Below are 22,351 nucleotides of genomic sequence, written 5' to 3'. Positions count from 1 at the left end.
TCTCTCTCTCTCAAATCTCTCTCTCTCTAAATCTCTCTCTCTCTAAATCTCTCTCTCTCTCTCTCTAAATCTCTCTCTCTCTAAATCTCTCTCTCTCTGTCTCTCTCTCTCTCTCTCTCTCTGTCTCTCTCTTGGGCCTCTCTCTCTCTCTCTCTCTTGGGCCTCTCTCTCTCTCTCTCTTGGGCCTCTCACCTCCGCCTGTCCGCACGCCCTTTTGCTCTTGATGTCTTAAGCATGGTCTGCATGGGTTTTTTGATTCGTTGCGCCTCGAGCTTGAGCTCAAGCATGGTCCTGATCACGGTATGGCTGCCCCTCTTTTGCTGCCGACTCTTTCCACCAAGGAAACACGAAGTGTTCCATGAACAAGATTCCGAGCCACTGATTCATTCACCCGAGTGGTGAATCCTGATGGCTTTAGGCGTTGATATCACAACGGCCGTCATTGGCAGCACTGACACTGAGTCTGTCAAGCGCATCAGCAGAGGTGTTTTGGATGACTTTCACCGAGAATCCCCCGACGCCGTGGCTCAAGCCATCATCTCCGTCAGTCACTGCTCTTGTCCATACCACCCCGGGTCTCGCTTTCAACCCAAGGGAAGCCCCACGGACCACTCAACCCTCTGTCTTGCCCGCCTTGACCATCCAATGCATGTAGGGCGCTTTGCTGGGCCAACGCGAGGTCTACTATCCCTTGTGGGAAACAGTGCCCATCACCACCCTGCGCTTCTTCTCTCCCACGCTGGCCGACCGATTGGTTGCATACAACATGAAATATCGCGAAACACCGCTCGAGGTGTGAAACACGCTCACGTTCCACGGATGGATGCTCTTGCACTTGAAGAGTTAAGCCTGTACCAGAATTCAATTTACAATGCTTCTCTTTCAAAAGTGCTTGTGCATACAACAACGCCGCTTTTCAACGTTGCCATTGAGCTCTATGCGACCGGCCCAACAAAGGGAAAATCCCAACTGCTGTCCCATCAGATCTTGAGTCAATGCCAAGGCCAAAAATCAAACAACTAGTCAGACCAAAGTGCTAAATCTTTTCTAAAAAGTCCAGACCGTATTCAGCTGGCAGCTCCAACATTGGGAAACGCGGAGCGCAAGGTGAAAAAGGAAAGGTCACCGGGTAGATGTGCTTTGTATCCAGTAGCAGTTTGCCGTCGCCCTGGCCTTGTAGTTGACGATCGCTCACAGCCCGCAGTAGGCTTGCAGGCACTCGTTCCTCAAACTCCTCCGGTGAGTACATTTGCAGGATCTTTTGAATCTGAAGCGGGTTCAAATCGGTGCATGTTTCGAAAATTGTTTGCGCGTCCTCGGGCGCCGTCTTCTTGCATTGCAACAGCTGCGTCAGCTGCACGGACTCGGCCAGAACACTGCAAATTGACTCCATGCGATGCTCCCGGGCCCACTCCTCAATCTTGGTGATATTGTACCGAACTTGCATCCCCTTGGTCAAACGGGCTAGATCTTTACGCAGTAGCAACGTGTTGACCATGGTTGCATTCATGCCATAGTACAGTTGACGAAACACGCTCTGCACGAGCCGTGGCTCGACCTTTTGTGCCGTCAAAGCGTCATATACCGCCGTCAACTGCGCAAATATATCGCCAATGGTGACCGCGGGGCCACTGCGCTTCGAAGCCACAGCCCCACCCGCCCCTGGCAGCGAGTCAAACTCGAGCATACCAGGCACAGTTAAGGGCTGCAACTTGAGCTCCGCATGCTTGAGCACCGTGTGGTAGATCTGCACAAGTAAGTCGGACAGCACGCGACGATACTCCATCAGATCAAAGTTCTTCAGACTCATGGACGACGGATCATCGCGCGTCTGGAACTGAGGGTCCCCGCTAAACTGCTTCATGTTGGTCAGCAAACGATAGCCGTTGGCCAGCCAAAACGAGAGCATTTGCAAGTCGGTAGAATTTTGAGTGACCACCTGCTTGAGACCCCGCATCGTCTTGGTCAACAGACCCTGCAGCATGGGTGCGTTCACCTGATAGTCGGCAAACAGGACGCACATAAACAGCAGGTGGGCGGGCAGGTGGGCCTGCGGTGCTGCTTTGGCAGTTTCAGGGCGCATGCGCAGCACCAGAGCCGACACAATGCGTTGAATATCCTTCTCCTGAAACTTGAGCATGCCCAAATGAGTGGGAGCCGGCGGTGGAGTCTTGACGCCATCGGCACTGCCCGCGGCTGCCTGTGCACCACCACCGCCATGTGCTGGCCCAGATGACACCGTGCTGGATGCGTTGGTTGGTCGTGTTGTACCAGGAGCCCCGCTTTCTACGGCACGAAGGCGTGCCTCAAGCGTCTCAACTTGCTCGCGCATTGCAAGGTTCTCGTCAATGAGCACCCTGACCTCCTCTTGCAGCAAGTTACCATCAACCGCAGGGCCGGAGGTGGACGAGCTCAACTTCTTGGACAACGCCTGTTCCAATTTGTTCTTGTGATCAAGAATGGCTTGCTTCTCAGCATGAATATCCTCAAGGCTCTGCTTCAGGGAGGCTGCCTCATCCTGCATGTCCTGCAGCTGGCGCCGAGCGGCGTCTAATTCCTCTTGCAATTGGTGATTGCTCTCCTGCAGCTTGGTTTTTGCCTTGGCCAGATCTAGCATGTTTTCTTGGTTCATAAAAGTATCGTAGTCTTCCTGCAACTGCTGCAATTGGCGCTCCAGGGCGGCTGAGTGCGCTGAGGCTGCCTCGAGCTCGGCGCGCGGGACCATGGCCTCAAGCTGGACGCTGGCTGCCTGAAGGCGATCCTGCAATGATGTCACCTGTGAGCGCAACGCATCCGAGTCCACGTCGCCGCCCACCCGCTTCAATCGGGATTCCGCCGCAATCATGGCCTTCTCATACTCATTAGCCTTCTCCATCAGCTTTGTGTTGCCCAGCTGTAAGCGGGCGATGTTGGTGCGTGCATCGCGCAGCTCGCGCCGCAGGTCCTCACTCTCATCAACCTGCCCTTCTTGGTAACCATCGGACCCGGTACCTCCCTTGTCCGCAGCCTGCGCACTGTTCTCCTCGGTGAGTGCCGCACTGGAAGAAGGCACGGCCGAAACAAGCAGCTCTTTATTCTCGCGCTTGAGCTGATCCACCTGCGCCTGCGCGGCTGCAACCTGCGCCTGCCAATCCACAAGCTGCTTTTCCAAGCTCTCCGTTTTTTGCAAAAGCTCAGCATGGGCTGTGCGAAGTTGTTCAGTCTCCGCTGAATCGCCAGTTGACGGCTTGGCAGACCCTGTGTTTGCTTCCAAGGCCGCTTGAAGCTGGGCCACCTGAGCACGCAACTCGGCTTCAGTAGCTGCCTCCCCAGTTGCCTCGGAGGCATCCGGCGCAACCTCAATGTATTCACCCTGATCTCCAGGTTTGGCATCATCATCACTCCCGGCCAAAGCCAGGTCCGAGCCAGCATGCTGCACGCGGGCCGTGGACAACAGCTGGTCCTCTGCAGCCTTGAGCTGTTCCTCACTCTGAGCGAGGCGCTCCTCGAGCTCCATGCATGTCTGCAGCGTAGCGCAAAAAGTGAACTTGGCATGCCAGCTGATTTGAACCTTTACCTTTTTCTGCACATTGAATGCACTCACCTTAATTTTGTGCTGATGTGCTGCGCGTTCTTCCTGCAGCTCGGCGCGCAAGCCAGCCGCTTCTCGCCGCAGCTCATCCAGCTCGGTGGCTTGCGCTGCAACATTGCCGGCGCTTGCCTCCAACTCACCGAGCTTCTGGCGTGCTTCATTCAACTACAAGCATCGAGGGGACAATCGGCAGAGCCCGTGATGAGCACTGGGCGTGGCCGAGAAAGCCAACAACGATCTCATAGCATCACACACACACACACACACACACACACACACACACACACACACACACACACACACACACAAATATCGACAGACAAACAAAAGCAAGGTTCTGGCCCATACAAGCAAGCAAAACAAAAGCAAACGTCAACGCGAGTAAGCTTGCAACGGTCGTCATAGCACACCTCTTGTGTGAGCGTTTGAATTTGTGCCTCCAAGTTTGAGGTGTTTTGCAGAGTGTCGTTATTGGACCTGTCCAGTGCGTCACGAGCATCTGCAAGTGCCGATTCCAAATCCGCGTTTTGCTGCTGAAGGCGTTGCATATCGGCCTGTGATGTCTTGTTGCCTTCAGAGGCCTGTGCCTCGGCTGTCTCAAGCTGCGCGCGTAGCTTGGCAATCACGTCTTGCTACAAACACCGCACCAAAAGCGGGTCGTTTTTGATTCATTAGATCCCAATGGTATGTGACACCAATGTAACACAAACAGCGCCGCAGGACCGCCCAGCTGGGACAATTGGCCCCTGTCAAGGCCACGCACCTGCTCGTCGGTAACTTCTTTGATGCGACGGTCCATGGTTTGCTGCAGCTCAATAATTTTCTTCTCCAGGCCAGTATTCTTGGCCTTGATGCCGGCCACGCTTCGCGCCTCGGTCCGCAGACGTGAGAATTCACGTCGCGCCGTTCGACTACGCCAGCCACATTGCAGGGTCACGGCAGCTCGGCGCTGACGGAGAAAATCCTTGCGGCACAACCACATCCGAAAGCAGCTTTGAATACGAATGGCGCTCACGTCGCGACGACGCTCGTTGAGCATGCGACGACTTGCCAGACCTGCAAGAGCAAGGATGAGAAGTTGACAGGTCAAGACGCAGCAAGGGAGACACCACGCAAAGCCGGTAGCTAAGCTGAAGATTTGGCAACTAACCCCGCGCAAAGCACTGCAGAGTAATGATGGCACGCCGTGTTTTTGCATAGGTTTGACGCGCCGACCACCCGCGAAGATGGCGCTGCAAAGTAATAGCGGCTGCAGTCTGGCGAAGCCGCAAAGCCACAGCCCGAGCCAGCAGACCACGCCCAAAGGCTTGCAGCGCAACGGCCGCCGTGCGCACGCGCTGGTATCGTCGCCGTTGCAAAAAGCCTCGAATGGTGCTCTGGATCAGAATCATGGCACGTCGCATCTTCTCCGAGCGCAGCTTCTCGAGGTAAGCCACCTGTCCTGCACGGAAAAACAGCTTTGTTTTGCCAAACTGATACTTGTCCGTATCCTGCAAACACAATTGGAATTACCATGAGGCACAACTTGTGGCCATGACTTGACAAGCATGAACTTTTCTCCAAGAAAAGAGAAAAAAAAAAAAAAAAGAAAGAAAGAAAAAGAAAGCAGGGGAGATGGGGTCCCGGAAGAAAAGGATGATGGAACTAGCGAAAGAAGCAGAAGAGCTGGTCGTCGAACCTCGATCAAGGGCTCAAGAATGGACTTGCACTGCTCGCGTGGTTCTGTGGAGACGGGTGGGCCAGACTGCAGCAGTGCATAGCGGCTACAAAAGTCTGGATATGACCAACGCGAGGGGTAGCCTGCTGCTGAAATGCGAATGGTCTCCAGAACACCGCAGGCTCGAAGCTGCTGCACCACGCGTGGAGTATCAAAAGCGAAGGCTTGCTTGGCATCGTTCGGCTTGATGCAGCGAATGTAGTGGGGGTCCGTGGCATTGAGTGTTTCCATCAACGAGCTGCACGACAAGGGAGCAGGGCCACCACAACAAACGCAAGGCATCAGGCTCAACGCGCGGAGAGGGAAACGGGTGAGTTCGCCTGGCTGCAAACGAGGCGCAACCTACTCGAGGGAAAGCTTGAACTGGCTGCCCACGGTCATTTTCTTGATGTCGACCTTGCGACCCTTGCCCTCGGCAAAGAGCTCCTGCACCATCTCCAGCTTGCTTTCACGAAGCATGATCAGATGCTCCTCAAAAATGGTGTCCTGCATGGGGATGCCGGTATGACGCGATGCGCGCGTTTGGGTGGTCAGCTGGCGGAGCGACGTAGAGGCCAGATGGATGCATCTGTGTAAAACCTAAAGCAAAAGCTGCTCCAAGACCACGCACCTTGTTCTTCTCTGTGAAGCCATTGCAAGTGTATTCGACCAAGTCGGCGTAGTGCTTGACAAGGAAAGTCTCGTTTCCCATGCGTGGCTTGCGAAAGTGCTCACGCTCGGTCAAGCGATCATACATTTTCAAAGCCCAATTTTGATCGCTGCCCTTGGGCAGCTTGGTCTCCTCATCCAAAAGCGATAGAACGCCAAACTTGTCTTCGAGCAAATCGATGCAGGGTTGATTGTCGTAGAAATCAATGAAAGACCATGTGATAGCCTCGCGCACGTATTCATCTGCACACGTGTGGCAATGGCGCGTGAGTGGACCGTCGAGACTAGCACGCCAAGCTTTGCAAGAGTCGGGCAAAGAGAAGTGGTCGTTGTCGTTGAACCTTGTTCAAGCTTGAAGACGTGAAGATTAAATTGCTGTTGCAGCTTCTCGTTGGCCCAATTGATGCAGAACTGCTCAAAGCTGCAATGGCGAATGACCATGCAACGAAACGTAGGCAGCGCACGAGAAGGGTATGCATCTTAGTCAAAAGTTACGGCATTGGAAGCGAGCAAGCAAGGACAGGTCATCGTGTGCTGCATGGTGCACGGACCTGTTAACTTTAAAGGTTTCAAACCTGAAGCAAAGGGCAAGCCAAAATGACAAGCAAGCGCGTGAGTATACAAGCGTTGAATGTGTGCGAGCAAAACGGGGCCATCAACTCACCCATAAATGTCCAAAACACCAATGCAACGGCGTTGACGAGTCTGGTGCGCTGGAGCAAGCGACTAGAGGGCATTGCAAGCCCGCCAAGGCATTTCAACAACAATGTTGAGAGCGATCGTCGGTATGCACTGTGACTTTGCCCGTTGCAACAGTCGTACCAGCCGTAGCAATTGCAACAATCGCAGGCGAACATACCTCATTGATCCGCGCGACCACCCAATCAAAGATGTGAGCATAAATGTGCTTGGCCAAGGCATCACGGGCACCTTGTGCCTGGTCCACTGTCTGGGCTTTGATAAACACCTCCCGACCGGTCTGAATCTTGCGGTTGGTGATCCACTTGGCCAGCTGCTTCTCATCCACGCCCAGCAAACGCGCCGCCACTGCATGACGCCCAGGCAAGAAGCAGCGGGTGCCACGAATGCATCGGTCAGTACTCTGGCAAAGCTGGCCGTTGCCAACTGCTGCACATACACCGCAGATGTAGCTGACCTGGTAGATGCGTGTCAGTTTCTGGAATGTCGGCATCTTCACGCCGGCGCGAACGCTGCCGAACCTCCATATTGCCCATGTGCAAGATGGCAGCCAGCACAGAAAAAAGCTACCAAATGCAGGTGTCCCGGTACGATGGAGTCGGCCTGCTGGTGAGACCCATGCCACGGCCAGCAAGGAAAGAACAGGAATCGGAGGCACACGTCTAAGGCGCCCCAAACATACCTCCAGTTGCATCTGATCCGACACGCCGAGCAACGAGAGAGCTTGTTTGGTCTTGCCAAAGTCGGCAAAGTAATCGACGCCATCGGGAGGTCCAACCCCGCCTGTGGTCAGGACGCCAGAGCATGAGTGCAAAAGCACAAATCTTTTACGCTTATGCTGGGAATGCACAGCTTGGGTCTGGAACCACAACGCTGCAACGTCAGAGGTGTTGGCAGGTGTGGCCCGCCGACGCATGTGCAAGCCTACCTTGATTGGCAAAGATGAACTCGTCGGCTTCAGTGAGTTCAAGCGCCTCCAGCTCAGGTTCGTTGGCAGCGGCACAGAGTTGATAGAAAATGTGGTAGTTGAGCTCCGTCTCGGCTTGGTACACGACGCGCGATTTTTCCAAAAGGTAGGTGCGCATTTCAGCGCCAATGATTTGGTTGTGTTGATCAAAGAGAATTTCAATGTATTTGCCGAAGCGGCTCGAATTATCGTTGCGGGTAGTTTTGGCATTACCAATACTCTCCATGACGGGGTTGCTAGCCAAGACCTTGCGTTCGATCTGCGTTTCGGCTTGGGCACCACCGACCGTGGCAAAGTAGCGCATGGCAAATTTGGCGCTCACAGTCTTGCCGGCACCAGATTCACCACTGACAATGATGCTCTGGTTCTTGTTTTCTCGAGCCAGGCAACTGAAGGCATCTTCAGCCACAGCAAAGATGTGAGGGTCAAGCTCGCCCATGGCTCGGCCCGAGTAGGCATGAATCATCTCGGTTGAGTACAGTGGCACATCCGCATATGGGTTGATTGCCACGAGCACAATGCCACAGTAGGTGTAGATCATGTTGCGCTCGACAAAGCGCGCATGTAGATTATGAAGCACTGCCGTCCGTTCCGGTGTTGCACCAGACCAAGCAGAGCACAAATTGCAGGTGTTAATGTAAGGGCCAAGAGAATTGGCACACGCTCATTGAGCCCCGAGCAAGCAGTGCACACGACGCACCGGCTGGTTCGTGAAGGTAGGAGAGATCTGTTAAATCAGCGGCACCCACCAACACCTCAGGGTTGCGAAGTGGCGGTAGGCTGGCGACATCATCGGGTTTGAAGGCCAACTCGAGAGACTGCGGCAGGAAAACAGCGATGGGTCCGGGGGTGAGGCGATGCATGGCAAGCAAAATTTGGCTGCACCAAACAGATGGGTGGATGCGGAGCATGTCTCAGTGCTGTGGATCAGAGAGGCACAGAAACGATGAAAGAAACAATGAAGCAAAGGCAAGATCAACCTGTCCAGCATCGGTTTGCAGCACAATCTGATTGTCTTCGGCCTTGAGCTCGACGACCGTGGCGGGCAACCAGAGTGCCGCCTTGTCCCGGGCCCACACGCGCGTGCCCTAGAGTGCATGAACACACATTCGTTTGGTTAAAGGGCGAGGGGCCGGTGGGACAAATCAGGTTGCATGGTTTGCAATTGGCAGTTGCAACGTCAGGCGGCTGGCTGTTTGCTAGAGAAGTGAAGCGTACCGCGGTATACATGTCGATGGCTGCCATGATAGCCGGTGTCCAGAACGAGACAGCGCAACAGAGCAAGTTGATGCGCAATTGATGACAAGATTGATGCCAACGCCCAATCCCACACGCAGTAGATTGGATGGCGCCGCGACCAGACCGCTCCGTAAGGAGCCTGCTCCTGCGCGCTGGCAGAGCGCGGAGAGGGACCCACTGGAGGCAGAAGGCCCAGTGTCGGCAGCTTGCACAGACACGGCTGACCTGCACAAGTGACAGAGATCAGGCAAGACACACGTCAGGAGAGGCCGGTGCCAGTACATGAACTTGATCAAATGCAGAACGACGTGGTCCGATGGTTTGGAATGGAGAGGGAAAGAGCAGACTGATGAACGGTTGAACGGGAACGGGCTCAGGAGCAGAGGAGCCTGCTCCCAGAACAGGATGAAAACAGACGCAGTGGAAGAAAGAAAAGACAGCAAGAAACGGATCCTCTCGCATCCTCGGAGAGCAAGCCCACTGGGTTCCCAGGCGACACCAGAATTGGACAAGCACCATCGCTCCCAATCACGCCCGATTGCCACACCAAGCCACTGCTTGCAATAGCGACAAGCGGTCGAGGAGGCAGGCAGCACGGGAGGCCCGCACCGCCACAGAGCCACGAGCCAACCGGGAGACGGCAGCTTACCCAAAGTCCCGTAAAATTCACACTTTCATCCATGGAACCCGCCTAAAGTCGTATCAAGTCTGGTTGGCTTGTGAGTGAGACCATTGTCACACTTATTAAGTATTGAAGTGTAGATTAGTGTGATTCAAACCCGTAGCTGAGTATTGGTGGCCGTTTTTTTTTTTTTTTGCTTTGTGAGAGTTGTGTGTGTGTGTGTCTCTCTCTCTCTCTCTCTCTGTCTCTCTCTCTCTGTCTCTCTCTCTCTCTCTCTCTCTCTCTCTCTCTCTCTCTCTCTCTGTGGTAGTTGTGCTTTTCCTTTGTGTCTTTGCTCTTTACTTCTCTCTTTCTCAAACCGACCAAACCAATTCATCTCTCTCTCTCTCTCTCTCTCTGTCTCTCTCTCTCTCTCTCTCTCTGTCTCTCTCTCTCTCTCTCTCTCTCAACTCCCTCTCTCTCTCTCTCTCTCTCAACTCCCTCTCTCTCTCTCTGTGCGCTCAGTCACACTCTCTGAATAAAAAAAGCATTTGGACGGGTCACTCCTACAGACGTCCTTCCTATAGCATATAGAGCGGCAGGCGCGCAGCGAGTGGATCTTCAGCGCCTGGGGGCGGCTGGTGATGCGCTGATTGAGCTGTCAGTGTGAGTGTCACGGGTGTTCTTGAGGCCATAGTTGATGGGTTTCCTCCTTGTAGGCCGCCTGGTGTCGACAACTGAGTCCTGACCCCGGTTGCAGCGCTCGAGCTGTTGGTGTCAGCCTCTGGGCGAATGATTGTCGAGCTGTCGACCGGGGTGGTGCATTGCCAGCCATGACTCGCAAAAATGCAACGTCCAACCGCCCTGAAGCTGAGGAAACACTTGAGGAGCAGCAGTTTGCCGTCGGAGCCTACGTCATTGCTTTGGATCAAGCCGGGAAATGGTGCGCCGCCTTCCCGCCTGCTAGCTCAGCTGCGAGCATGCTGCGAGCCATCACACCTGTCGCTGGCCCTGGCTCACCAATGATGACCACTTGCACCTTGCATGTGCCCAGGTGTTCTGGCAGCATCATTGACATTGACGAGGCGCGGCAGCGATGCATGGTGCATTTTATCAACTGGTCACGGTAGGTGGACCCTGGCCTCGGAATGAGCTGGCCCATCCTTTTTCACTCAGCTTGGCTAGCGTACGAGAGAAACTCATTCGTGCAGAGCTTGCAAAAGCCAGAGCTTTCCACCCCACGCCTCATGAGCCTCAAAGGTGCTCATCCAACACTTGCTGCATGGGGCTTGCCTACCAGATCCTTTGATCAGTGGTACGACCGACGATCGGAAGATTTGCACCTCCTCAAGTACAAACCCGAGGTGAGCACTCCTTCAGCATGGTGCATGTTGACAAGCACATGTTTTCCTGTCGCTCTGGCACCGGCTCTTCCTCCGCAACGTATTGTGCTTTTGATTTGACCACATGAGTACCGCTGCCGTCGGACACAAATTGTGCCCCTGAAATAATACCTGCCACTCACACTCATCCCCGCTGCCACGCTGACCTGCAGGATACATGCTATCTGTGCGGCGAGCCTGGACGTCTCAACAAGTTTTGCCTCTGCTGCCCCACTGCTGTCCATGCCTGTGCGTCCCTGTCTGTCGCCCCCACCGTTACCCACCCCCATAAACATAGCATGAAGGCAGCCTGTCCGCAGCTGGAGCGTATTCTGACTTTGCCCCACTTTCGCCCCCTGCCGGCTTTTTTTCTTCTTCTTCTTCTTCTTCTTCTTGTCTTTGTTCTATTACGATGGGCTCCTTTGCCAGCATGTCTTGCTAAAGTGTGCAAACCAAACCCGAGCAAGCCCCACCTAATATGTGGTGTCCGAGCGGGTTGCCGCGAGCGCTCCAAGGTGCGGTAAAAGCAGGCCGCATCAGACACTTGTAACCTTGCCACATCTCTCATCCCACACTGAACGGTTTTACGCTTCAGTTTGAGGGACAACTCTTTGGCATCAAGCGACTTGCTGTGCCGCGCGGAAAGCGGCCCGCATCTGACGCGGGATCGAGCACTCACGAGAAGCAAGCCTCCTCGCCACCAGCCAAGCGCTCTCTGGGAACTGCCACGCGCCGAAACGAGTACCACTCGCCCAGCTCCACGCAGCCCTCCAGTCCACTAGCTCCCTTGCCAGATGACCTGGAAACAGACACCGTCGAGGGGTTTGATCTGTCCTTCTCCGCGCATCCTCTTCCCGCACCTAGCCGTGGCGCTGAGGCACTGCACGAGGAACCCGGTTCCATGGCCCGGTCACTGCACAATAACACTGTTGTTGCTGTGCCCGACCTGGGGTACGCCATCTTCCAGTCCTGCGACATCCCCTTTGAAATGGCAACAAGGCTTAAACAGGCACCCGTGTCACCAGCTTCCTCGCCATCACTGGCCTTCTGCGCGTTGACGCTGACCCCTGCTTCATCTTGTCTCGAGGTACATTTTGTCCGTACCTTGACGTTCTAGTGGTGTAGACATGGTGCTGACGTGGCGTGCCCTCAGACTTGCCGATATTTTTGGCGCCAGGTAAATCTAACTTACGCCAAATATGAACGTCATCTAAATTAGGAGGCCCGCTATGAGGGCGCGCAAGAACGAAGCCGTGAGCTCAGAGGATGGCGCCGCCCGCACATTCCTCTTAGTCGAATCGAAGAGCTAGCTCATGCTGTCAGTTGCACTTTGCACGGCGTGCAAGCTTGCGCATTCTTAGAAACTTGAGAGTTGGTAATGTGCATTGATGTTTCTTGCCGGCCGTGCCCGATAGGCTGTGCTGCTACCACGGCCTCAAGTCGAGAATTTAGCAAAAGGCTTTCGGTCCTGGCTCCACGGGCGACATGCAGGTCATGTCAAGAAGGTAAATTGCCTTCAATCAGTGTGCAGCTGCATACGACCCAAAAGATGCCGGCGTGATGTAGCGTGGTCCTTCTTACGCGCCGTGTGTTCGTTGGCGCCCATGGCATGCTACCAGCTCTGGAATCACGTCCAGTTGCTGCCGCCCCGACTGCTGGAAGTGTTATTACATCTCTATTTTCATGGCTTTGACTGGCGCATGATGACTTTAAACAACTTGGCTCGGGCATTATCTACTATTCCACCCGTCAATGAACCCTTTGACTTGAGCTCGGTAACTTTCTGGGACGATGAGTTTACCAACAACGGCTCGGAAATTCTGTTGATCAAGGATTGTGACTCGAATGAAGACTGCACTCTCCTTGAGCCATTTAATCCCTTCAGTCATGAGATTCTGGAAGAGCCGGGCTCCTCGGAGGACGAACTTCCCCTTGAGACAACGCTGACCCCTGAGGTAGAACAGCCCACCAGCCGTGAACTGAAGAACGTAAGACTCTCGCTTGATCCTAAAGCTTGAGAGATATGATTGGATAGCCCCTGCGTGATGTCTCAACACCGAGCCCCTTGATTTACACCTTGACCTTGCATCTTGCAAATGTAGCTGGGTGGGGCTATGCTCAGCAGTACCTCGAGTCAATTTCTCACCGTCAACGGATTTCTTCAATGCGACGCCATCGGGTCAACCCTCCTCAATCCACGCGACGGCCGCGTGATGAAACCAGACCCCCTGTTGAACGAAACCTTGGTATGCTTCTGGCCCTGGATCGTCACCGCATCATATTTCCTTGCCTTAACAACCGCTCATACCCATTGACCTTTTTCTTTTCCAGACTGGCCCGCCCACAAAGGCTGACGCCGGTCTGGACGACGTTGTTGGCAAGCGCCTCTTCAAGCACTTTACCGGCTACGGCATGTGTCTGGGCACGGTGGACCGTGTCGTGGATCGGCGCAAGAATCTGTTGCGCGTAAGCCTCCCAGCCCTTCTGGCCACCTATTGTTGTCCAAGTCATGCATGAAATTGACTGCACGCTTGCTCTGCGCCTTTAGATTGAGTATGATGACGGCGACTCGGATGACATGTCCTTGTTCAACTGCCGGCCGCTCATCATGAAGTTTGAGGTTAGTTCACAGCCTAGAGAATGTTCGCATCGTACTGGCCTGGCCCTTCAGTTCGAAAGCACTGAAAAGGCGTTGAGGCAGGATGGTATCTGGAAGCAAAAGCTGTGACGGTCGTCCTTTGTGCGCTTTCCTGATGGGCATGTTTTGACCCGGATACGTAGGCCGCCGTCCGACGAAACCGTAATCATCGATCGCGCGGCAATCTGAGCGACGATGTTGCCCCACTTCGATCGCGCAGTCATGACCGCGGCGCCACCGTGCGACGCCACAGCAGCAGCAGCAGCAGTAGCGGAGCGTGGCGGCACAAGTCGCGACACGCACCACAGACTCTTTTAAACCTGTCCGCTGGTGCCAAATCTGGCAAAGCGGGCAGAACTTCGCTTCCATCCCGCAGCAAGACCTCAGCTTCTTCCCCATCCTCGACCTCCCCTTTGCAGGCCACCAACTCTGTTCCAAGCTCATTGGACCCGACCCTTCAGGAGGGATCAACTGTCGGGGCTCGCCCCCGGTCCTTGGCCACATCCCGAAAGGGTGACAAGGGACCCTTATTGCGGATCAAACTGACAGGGGCAGCTGAAGCCGCAGCCATGCCAACCAGTGCAACGGTCAATGCCCAGCGTAGTACCCCCGCACAGCAACACATCGCTGCTGAGCAGACTGCCCAGGCTTCAACCTCGGAGCCTGCGCTGGATGGTCCGGCTGCCAAATATCGCGGCAGAAGAACGGCATCCTCATCTGGTCGCGCTGCGGAAACTCAACGTGCAAGCACACAACAGCGGTTGACCGTCACACTCGGCAGCGGGCCGGATCCAAGCTGCTTACAACAAGGCAATGCTTCACGGTCCTCGACCACTTCGATGCATTCGGAAGCACAGGCAGCAGCTAGGGACCAGGATCCTCCGCCAATTCACCATGACGTTTGGGAACAGAATAAACAACTTCAGGCCGAAAACGCCCGGCTTAAAACTGAATGTGCCAAGTTGCGACAGCGATTGGACCAGTACGCTGCACAGGCCGAGACCTCGCGCCGTGCCGTGACATTGCTATTTGAGGCTGTCCATGCCGATATCGAGGATGCTTCGTGAATCCTGTAGCTTGATGAAAGTGTGTCGGCAGGACGCGATGTGGTCTGGCCAGTCACTCTCTCTATTAACTATCTCGTTCGTCTTGTCACGTGCTTTAACACGGATCAAATTCATTTTCACAAGATTGTTGGCCGAGTGCTCAATTTGAAAATCTTTTCCTTCTGACAGGGAATTCAAAGGAGTTTGAACATGCTTGATTTTGTTAATTCTGGGGTCACTCAAGTCCAACTCATCAGTAAGTCTGTATGCTAGAGCGCTTATAGAGAAGCTTGATATGGACGCGTACGTTGATGAGTGCTGACGGTACTCTCCTGCCCTGCACTGTTAAAATTTGAGAAGGGCATCTATAGCCTCCAACCATCATCAGGATTAATAGCTTTTACATGTTAATAAATAATTTGTGTTGATTACAACCATTCGTATCAATTTCCACGTTTCCAAACGGTTGCTGTCTTCCTCCCACATCCAGAAAATCCGAATGTACACCTTTTATTGGGGAGCGATAGACGACAATGACACGATGCTGCCTGGCTGGATTCATACATGGCACTTCAAGCCACTCGACTTCAAAAGCTGTTATGTAGGGCACAGGTTTTGATGCTTCTCAAGACCCTCAATTCAAATCAATTCGGGGTCAATTCGCCTCGGGCAAACGCTTCAACCTCGTCCCTTGTCGGAATGTGTCCACTGGAACTCAGAGTCTGATTTGAATAACGGCCAAGACACAGCAGATGTCGCTGCCAGTCATTGATATGCTCTGCCATGCCGCGCAGCGGCATGGATGCTCGAGAGAAAACTACAAATAACTGCACAGGCGAGACACAAGCGGTAGACGCATGTGTCTAGCGACTTTGCAGTTCCAAAATTACAGCCATTCCTTATTCGTCATCAGACGAGACGTAATCGGGTAAAACAGCCAGCAAGTCTTCGTCCTCATCATCAGGCAGGCGGGATGCCATTGTTGTGTTGAGATCTACTAGCATCTCGCCTTCGTCCGGGGTATTAGCATCTAATCGTGGCATTTCATCACCCACAGCAGCTGCCATGGCTCTATCCAAAGGTCCTTGGTAAGCTGCCAGCTCATGCAATCCCTCCCAAGGTCTGGCATCAGGTGCATTTGTCGAGCTGCCCGGCTCGCTAGTAGGTGCATGCAGCTCTCTAAGTAACTCCAGTTCCTCCAGGGGCGTGCGCAAGTGGAGCTCTTTTTCCTGCAGAATGTCCAGTAGGTCCTCGAGCTGCCGGGGGTTGTGGCGCGCCGCGTCCAAGTACAACAGCTTAGCTCCCGGGCAAGCCTGGGGGCGAAGGCATCACACATACGTCAGGCTGAATCAAATCCCATGCAGAAAGGGGGCATGACCTGTTTGCCCTAAAATCAATCAAAGTCAAAACTGGGAGCAAACGGCGCAGGTTGCAGGCGTGAGCACGAACTTGGACAGCCTGATAAAAGGTATCCAAAGAAAGCTGCAAGCCCTCCAATCCTCGCTGTGATCGCGTAGTGTCCATATACATGCGCCAAATTAGCACGCAGTGCCGGGCCTGAAGTCACGGTATTTGCAGACAAGAGTGAGCCTGATCACCCCAGAAAACGTGCGAGCCAGTCGAAGAGAGCTTGCACGCACTCGGGTGTTCACGGCTCGTTCCAACAGCCTCAGCAAACGAGAACCGGAAGCGCTAGCAGATGCATCAGTTTGCAGGCACAGAGTGAGGGTACGTAGGCAAAAAATGATGCTCGTACATCTCCAAAGCAGCCCCTTACCGAGATGGGGGTAGCAACACCTCTGCTGCCACAGAAAAGAGCCAGAAAACGGGTTCATGTTGCAGCACATCATGATGTTGATATGTAGTCAGCTGATCCCGTAGGCGGCCCACTGTGTGCGTTCTTACAAAAGTAACGGAAAAAAAAAATAGAGAGAGAAAAGAAATTATGTGGGCAGGCAGTACCAAAGCGGCACGGTGTGAGCGCAGTTGACGATGCTGTCTTGCAGGAGGTCCGCCACTTACTGCTGTTCAGTTAGCATCAAGTAGCCTAAAAACTCAGGGTTGAGTGGGAAAGCGGCTAGGGCTTCGCTCAAGCACTGGCGCACAATCCTCAGCGGCACAGCCAGGGGTCGGATTTCATTGGCCACGTGCGCCAGACTGCAGGATTTGGCAATGAGAACCCCAATCAATGTAGCGCAAACAGAGGACAACAACATCAGACACAAGCGAGGTATGGCTGGCACAAACCGTAGGCGAAGCGTGAAGAAGCGCTCAAGTTGGAATGCAATGGCATAGTCACGGGGTGACTCTTGATGCCCCACTCGCGGGGGCTCTGGAAACGCGCGTCCAGCTAGACCACAAACATTCTCCCATAAGGACGGATGGCGAAAGCCCATCCGCGGCCCGAAACAATGAAAGGTGTCCGAACCTTGTTGAGCAAGCTCAGGAAAAACACTGGGGCGTCCCTCGCTCAACCAAGTGAAAAATCCCAGCAGCAAAAGGCGGGTGGTTGTCGCGCGTGCCTGTGCTGGATCACGAACACCTGTGATATCCATGATGGGGTGTCAACAGGTTCAGGTGTTAGCGTTTGCGTCAGCACGCGCAAGCTGTAGAAGGATTGACGAGCAGGCTTGTTCTGGACGTGACACGCAGTGTTTCATACGTTGTCGCAAGGTATCTTCCCGCGCATCTTGAGCCGGTCCCTGCAGCTTTGCAAGGCGCGTCGGCGAAATCGCTTGGCCGACAAGTTCTGGATCGTTTCCGACAAAAGCTGCCAGGACGGATAGCGCCAGACTCTAAGGGTTGGCAGAGTGATGTAACTTATCAATCGTCGCTCAACCCAAGGAGGCTTTCGAGACATGAACGCCATTCCGAAAAGCATTCAGGTGCGTAGGAAACGGCAAAAAAAAAAAAAAAAAAACATCACGAGCAACGAAGTAAAATCCAACCTCAGCACGATGTTCGTAATGATGAATGGCCAATTGCAAGGCCAGTTCAGCAAACTGCGCCGAGTCTCCAACGTTGAAGGCTGTGCGCATGGCCGTCAACAGCACCTAAAGCAAGCGATTCAAATGATGATCAACTGCCAAAATACCACCGACGTCCCACTTGAAGCGTTCATTGGATTCTTTTCGTGGCTTCTTGCTTGGTGTTCTTCAACTTTGGCTGGTACAAGAGAGTCAACGGGATACGGGGAGCCGCGAGGTGTTGCGCTTGACCAAGCTCACCTTTTCTCCTTCGACTTGACGCCCGGTTTCAAATTCCAACTCGGCATATTTTGCAAACAGGCGATAGGACATGCGATTGGCTTCGAGCTAATTGACAAGAGCAAACGAGCAAAAACCGTTGGGTGACTCTCGTCGGCGCTGCTGGCATCTGGTCAAACAACGGTCAGTCGAATGCAAACCTTCATAATTCCCTTGGCAAGTTTGCGGGCGGCCTTTGGTCCATCGCAAGCACCACAGTCGATCAGGGCATCTTGGAGATCAAAATTTGTGGGGTCACGGGCCAGACATTGTTCCAGAATGAGCCTGAAAGTCCGACAACACAATTAGTTGTTCGAAAGAGGAAGGCCAGGGTGAGCAAGCAGGCAGATGAGTCAAGAGTGCATAGTTTGAATGTCAGGTGCCGGGTTTTCAGGTTAGTTTGCCAATCCCTTGACCAACACGTTTGCGCATCCCCCACCAGGATACGTTTATGCATACCGTATGGCTTTGAGTTGAGCTGGTGCAATTTGCATCCGCTTGGGAAGCCAGCCATGGCGGCCGAGGCTCAGCAATGGGGCTCGCCACGTGTCCGAGGCTATTTCAGCACAGCCAGTGACATGCATGAGCGTCACAACGTTGAGCCTATGGTTCAGGGCCAAGGCATAACAATACATGGCACACCTGGCGCATCACGGCTGTGCAAGCTACCCCAGGCATCTGTGTTGTCACCGATGACCAGACCACTGACTTGACCCGCATTGGGACGATCGGACCGAAGAACGGCGGCATCGATGAGAGTGTCACTGGCCACGGCACCAATCGGAAGCTTCGCCGCCCACGTATTGGCAGCCTCGCGTTGTTGATCAAAGCGAGCCCGAACGTGATAGACGAGGGTATCAAACAGGCCATCTGCGCGCTGGAGGCGCCGTGCCATATCAGCCACAGCAAAGTCAGAGCTGGTCGTGCGAGCACGCGTCGATAGCCCTAGTTGATACACAAAATGCAGTATCATGTCCACCTGCAGCACCATATTCGTCAGACAGATGAGGGCTCAGGTGCCTCCCTGTTCTGTGAGGCAAAAGAAAAAAAGCAGAAGGGAAGAAAAAGAAGGACCGAATCAGAAGAAGGATGGTAAGAGCCACCAGGGTATCACCTGCAATGTGGGATCTGAAAGGCGAAACAACAAGCTGGAAATGTCGTCATAGACCACGATGCGGTCGGGATCCTCGCAGTCTTCCTCCGTTTCTTGACCTGGAAGTGGCCTGCAATTTTAGAAAGCACGCCAGTGCCATAAGCCCGCGGCTTCAAATTCACGGCTGGCACCTGTCTCGGGGATACGATTGCGGGCCTCGGGCTAGCTATGTAGATGTGCAAAGGCGGGTTGTACCAACCTCCAGGGCTTCCAATGTGTAAGATCCCGAAACTGCTCCACTTCAAGCCAGTTCTGCCATGTCGTGATGCCCGACAAGCCTACATTGGTTGAGAAGTATGAGTGGCTCTCTTCCAAGGGTGGATGCAAGGCTGGCAGCTGGCACGAACCGTCTGGTGCATCTGGCGGATGTTCAGCTTGGTACTTGGGCTCAGCTTGTCCAAACTGCTTGAGCTCTGTCCAGCGTGCAAACCCCACAAAGTCCTCGTCGCCCAGGCGAGGCAAAGGACTTTCCCAATAGCCCTCAAAGAAGGCCAATGGCTCGCCCCGCAATCGCTTGGCCTTGAGGAGGGCTTCAGGCATGAACACGTTGAGGTCAAGTAGAGCTTGGAAAGCAGCAACAGCTCGCTCTTGATAGCCCGCCTGATTCAAGAAAAGTGCACATGCCTCGTTACTGCTCCGTGAAAGGCCAATATGGACACTGCAACCACGACGCTTAAAGCACGCATACCTTGACCTGGACGTCACAGGCATCGAGAAACACTTGCATCAAAGCAAGCTGGCCCTGCTCGGGGTCTAAGCGGTCTGCCGATGAGAACCCCTGGTGCTATCGAATCATCAATGCATCAAGAAATGGCAAGGGTTAGAGGACCAAAGTCGAAAGAGTCTAAGATATGGCACCAGCGCTTGTCGGGACTCAAGGGCATGTATATTTGCGGCACCAAATAACCAACCATTTGGAGCGTCAACGTTTCGATGGCATCTTGAAAGGTATTGGTGGCAGATGAGAGCTTGAAGCGGCCCAGATGACTGGTGGCATGATGTAAATAGCGCTGCCACAGGATGCGACTGCCGGCATGGGTGGTCATGACTCGACTCCACGTAGCCTCCAATGCCTCCTTCTCATATGACGCGATTTGTCATGAGCAATCACGTCCGGTGGGGAGGGAAAGCGAGAAAGAACCGTAAACAAAAAAACAAAACAAAACAAAAAAACAAAACAAAACAAAAAGGCGGTTCGAGCCGAGAAGGTCGTAAACCAACCGGGCTTAAGCGGCGGCCGCAGAGCTCCATCCATTCGGCCACAAGGTCCTATGCAGAAACACGACAAAATGGAAGGGTATAGGGGGGCATGGGACCAGTGGGTAAATGGTTGCATGGGAGGGTGGGCGAGCAACAGTGACTGGTGCGGCCAGGCGGCGGTACCTCTGCATGAGGATTTTCCCGAACTGCCTCCTCATATAGGTTCATCTGCCGATCCATGAGCATGGCCTCGCGGCGCTTGGAGCCACCACCTGTGCGATGAAACAGCTCGCTCTGTGAAAGCCAACAAGAAGGAAAGGTGAGTGCTACCAACTGAGCCAGACAGAGCAAGGAGGGGCAAGAGCAGCGAGCCTTGCGCACCTGAAAACGAATGAATTCGCGCCACAGATTGAGGTCATGTGGCGTTTCGCGAAGGCGTCGGTTGTAATTGGCTGTGCGCTCGCGCATCTCAATCTCCACGGTCACGGCCTGTTCTTGTGCGGTTTGTTCCCGGGTGGCAGCCGTGCGTGGTACTTCTTCCAGGTGTCCGCGAGTGACAGGAGGGGCTGTCAGGTTGGGCGTGTCAAAGATCGAGGCAATTGCCGCTGCCGGAACAAACGAGGCGAGATTGCTTGGCAATGAGTGTGGGTAGCCATGTAGCCTGTGAATCCGACAATTCATCCAAGCAAGAAGCACCAACGTGTTTGTCGACGCTCAGCAGCTTCAGCAGCAGCAGATGTGCCGGCATGTTCTACCGGCACCATTGCTTGGGTCGATCCATTTGCCTGTGCCTCCAAGGGTAGAAATATGCGACCAACCCTATGGCATCACGCACCGGTTTGCTCTGAGAACCACCCGTTCGAAATAAAACACTAGCAACGACAAGGCGCCACATACTCAGCATCAGGGCTGGAGGCCGGGGCAATCTACGATTTGAGCGATGTGCGTTTGTGGTCATTGAAAGGTGGGCGTCCACAAGCGGGGGTCAGGAGGATACATTTCGGACACGCCAGTGGGCGGCGCTAACAGCGAACCTTGATGACGTTGGCAGCTCGGCGACGAAGGCGGGCGTTGAAGACTGGGTCCCAGTAGCGCCCTAGACCAACCAGCATCCTGGGGGATGACAAAGCAGGAGGCGTGAGCTTTCAGCACTGAAAGCAGCGTGACATGTTCGACCCGGCTGCAATCACAACTGGCTGCGAGGAGAGATGAAGCGTATACCGCTTGCTATGCTTGGCCGGGGGCTGACCCATGGTGGCAGCGGTCTTCTTCTCGGGCACAAATGGATATTGTAGCTCGAGCCCAAGGGCATGGCGACGGCTTTCGGAAAAGCGAGGGATGTCACGTTTGTAGATGCCCTTGAATTGCCATTGGGCATCGTCACGGTGGCGGTCCAGCTTCCATTGCACCGTGGCGTGGGGCAAAGAAGCTCGTTCGGATAAGTTGCGAGCGGCTTGTCGAGAGATGTCTAGGGTGCGGTCTGACACGCTCAAATCTTTCTCCACGCGAGCCGACTCGCCATAGCGGTTGCTCAAGTCTGGTGGGGAGTCATGTGTGTGGCGCTTGTGTTTATGATGCTTGTGTTTGTGTTTGTGTTTGCGCTTCTTGTGTGAACGCTGCTCAGCCATAGCTGTGGCTGGGTCTGCAATGGGCTCTTGGAAATTGGTCGCGGCGAGTTGGAACGAAGTGGCGCGGAGCCAAGGCTCAGCAGCAGAGGCAGCATCGCGCTCATCGTTGCTGCCAGGTTTCGTGGCTGGTTCGAGCGCGAGTGGGCTGTCGTGGCCCGCATAAGCTGCAAACAGCGGCTTTGCTGGTGGCTGGCCAGCCATATTTTGTGGTGCCCAACACACTCATGTGCTGTCACCAGCACCAGTGGCGGGGACCCAACAGGATCAGCAGGGCGCGTCAGCCAGGCGACACCAGCTCACTGCGCGATGATCCAAAACTGCACACACACGAGTTTGCGGACTTTTCCGAATTTTAATGTGATGTGATTTATCTTTTTTATCGTTTTGTAACGTTACTGTACAATTTAAATTTCACCTCGCTGTGGGTTTCACCGTGCCCGGGTCGTGAGTAGCTCATGAAGGTGAGTTGAGGATGGCGATCAGTAGAGCATGGGGTGAGAGGACCGTGCGTTGAAGCCGTTCGGGTCCTTGTTTGCTTCTTGGTTCTTGTGGCATGTGCAAATATGCAGGTGAATGGATCCTTCGGACTTGTTTCAAACACGTGTGATGGTGTACAT

The 22,351-nt window shown here is 54.1% G+C and overlaps 3 protein-coding genes across 3 annotated transcripts; 1 reads left to right on the top strand and 2 right to left on the bottom strand.

Moving 5' to 3' along the window:
- Nucleotides 1-1,036: 1,036 nt before the first annotated feature.
- On the bottom strand, nt 1,037-8,465 carry MONBRDRAFT_17957 (uncharacterized protein; the record flags this gene model as incomplete). The annotated part of the gene is made up of 16 exons (XM_001743594.1): nt 1,037-2,622; nt 2,992-3,706; nt 3,982-4,199; nt 4,295-4,627; nt 4,722-5,061; nt 5,250-5,526; nt 5,635-5,774; nt 5,899-6,179; nt 6,278-6,357; nt 6,488-6,511; nt 6,601-6,649; nt 6,792-6,983; nt 7,093-7,201; nt 7,318-7,418; nt 7,564-8,181; nt 8,303-8,465. The coding sequence occupies 16 exons, from the start codon at nt 8,463-8,465 to the stop codon at nt 1,037-1,039; spliced, it is 5,226 nt and encodes a 1,741-aa protein (XP_001743646.1).
- A 672-nt stretch (nt 8,466-9,137) lies between these two features.
- On the top strand, nt 9,138-14,652 carry MONBRDRAFT_31465 (uncharacterized protein; the record flags this gene model as incomplete). Its single annotated transcript, XM_001743837.1, has 13 exons — nt 9,138-9,152; nt 9,671-9,769; nt 10,162-10,385; nt 10,497-10,568; nt 10,743-10,806; nt 10,998-11,073; nt 11,254-11,339; nt 11,420-11,911; nt 12,444-12,812; nt 12,927-13,070; nt 13,156-13,290; nt 13,373-13,444; nt 13,606-14,652. The coding sequence occupies 13 exons, from the start codon at nt 9,138-9,140 to the stop codon at nt 14,527-14,529; spliced, it is 2,772 nt and encodes a 923-aa protein (XP_001743889.1). The 3' UTR covers nt 14,530-14,652.
- A 755-nt stretch (nt 14,653-15,407) lies between these two features.
- Nucleotides 15,408-21,935, bottom strand: MONBRDRAFT_23417 (uncharacterized protein; the record flags this gene model as incomplete). The annotated part of the gene is made up of 22 exons (XM_001743593.1): nt 15,408-15,821; nt 15,958-16,065; nt 16,149-16,200; nt 16,531-16,665; nt 16,756-16,858; nt 16,937-17,030; nt 17,457-17,561; nt 17,736-17,822; nt 17,915-18,038; nt 18,213-18,309; nt 18,396-18,732; nt 18,868-18,976; nt 19,106-19,184; nt 19,254-19,506; nt 19,595-19,690; nt 19,818-19,916; nt 20,128-20,175; nt 20,290-20,400; nt 20,488-20,767; nt 21,004-21,032; nt 21,141-21,219; nt 21,328-21,935. 22 exons carry the CDS (start codon nt 21,933-21,935, stop codon nt 15,408-15,410), a joined length of 3,447 nt encoding a protein of 1,148 aa, XP_001743645.1.
- Between the last annotated feature and the right edge of the window lie 416 nt (nt 21,936-22,351).

Source organism: Monosiga brevicollis, genomic scaffold (genome assembly GCF_000002865.3).
Source record: "Monosiga brevicollis MX1 MONBRscaffold_4 genomic scaffold, whole genome shotgun sequence".
Lineage (NCBI taxonomy): Eukaryota > Choanoflagellata > Craspedida > Salpingoecidae > Monosiga > Monosiga brevicollis.
The sequence above is the reverse complement of the archived record's forward strand: the minus strand, read 5'-3'. Positions and strand labels throughout refer to the sequence as shown.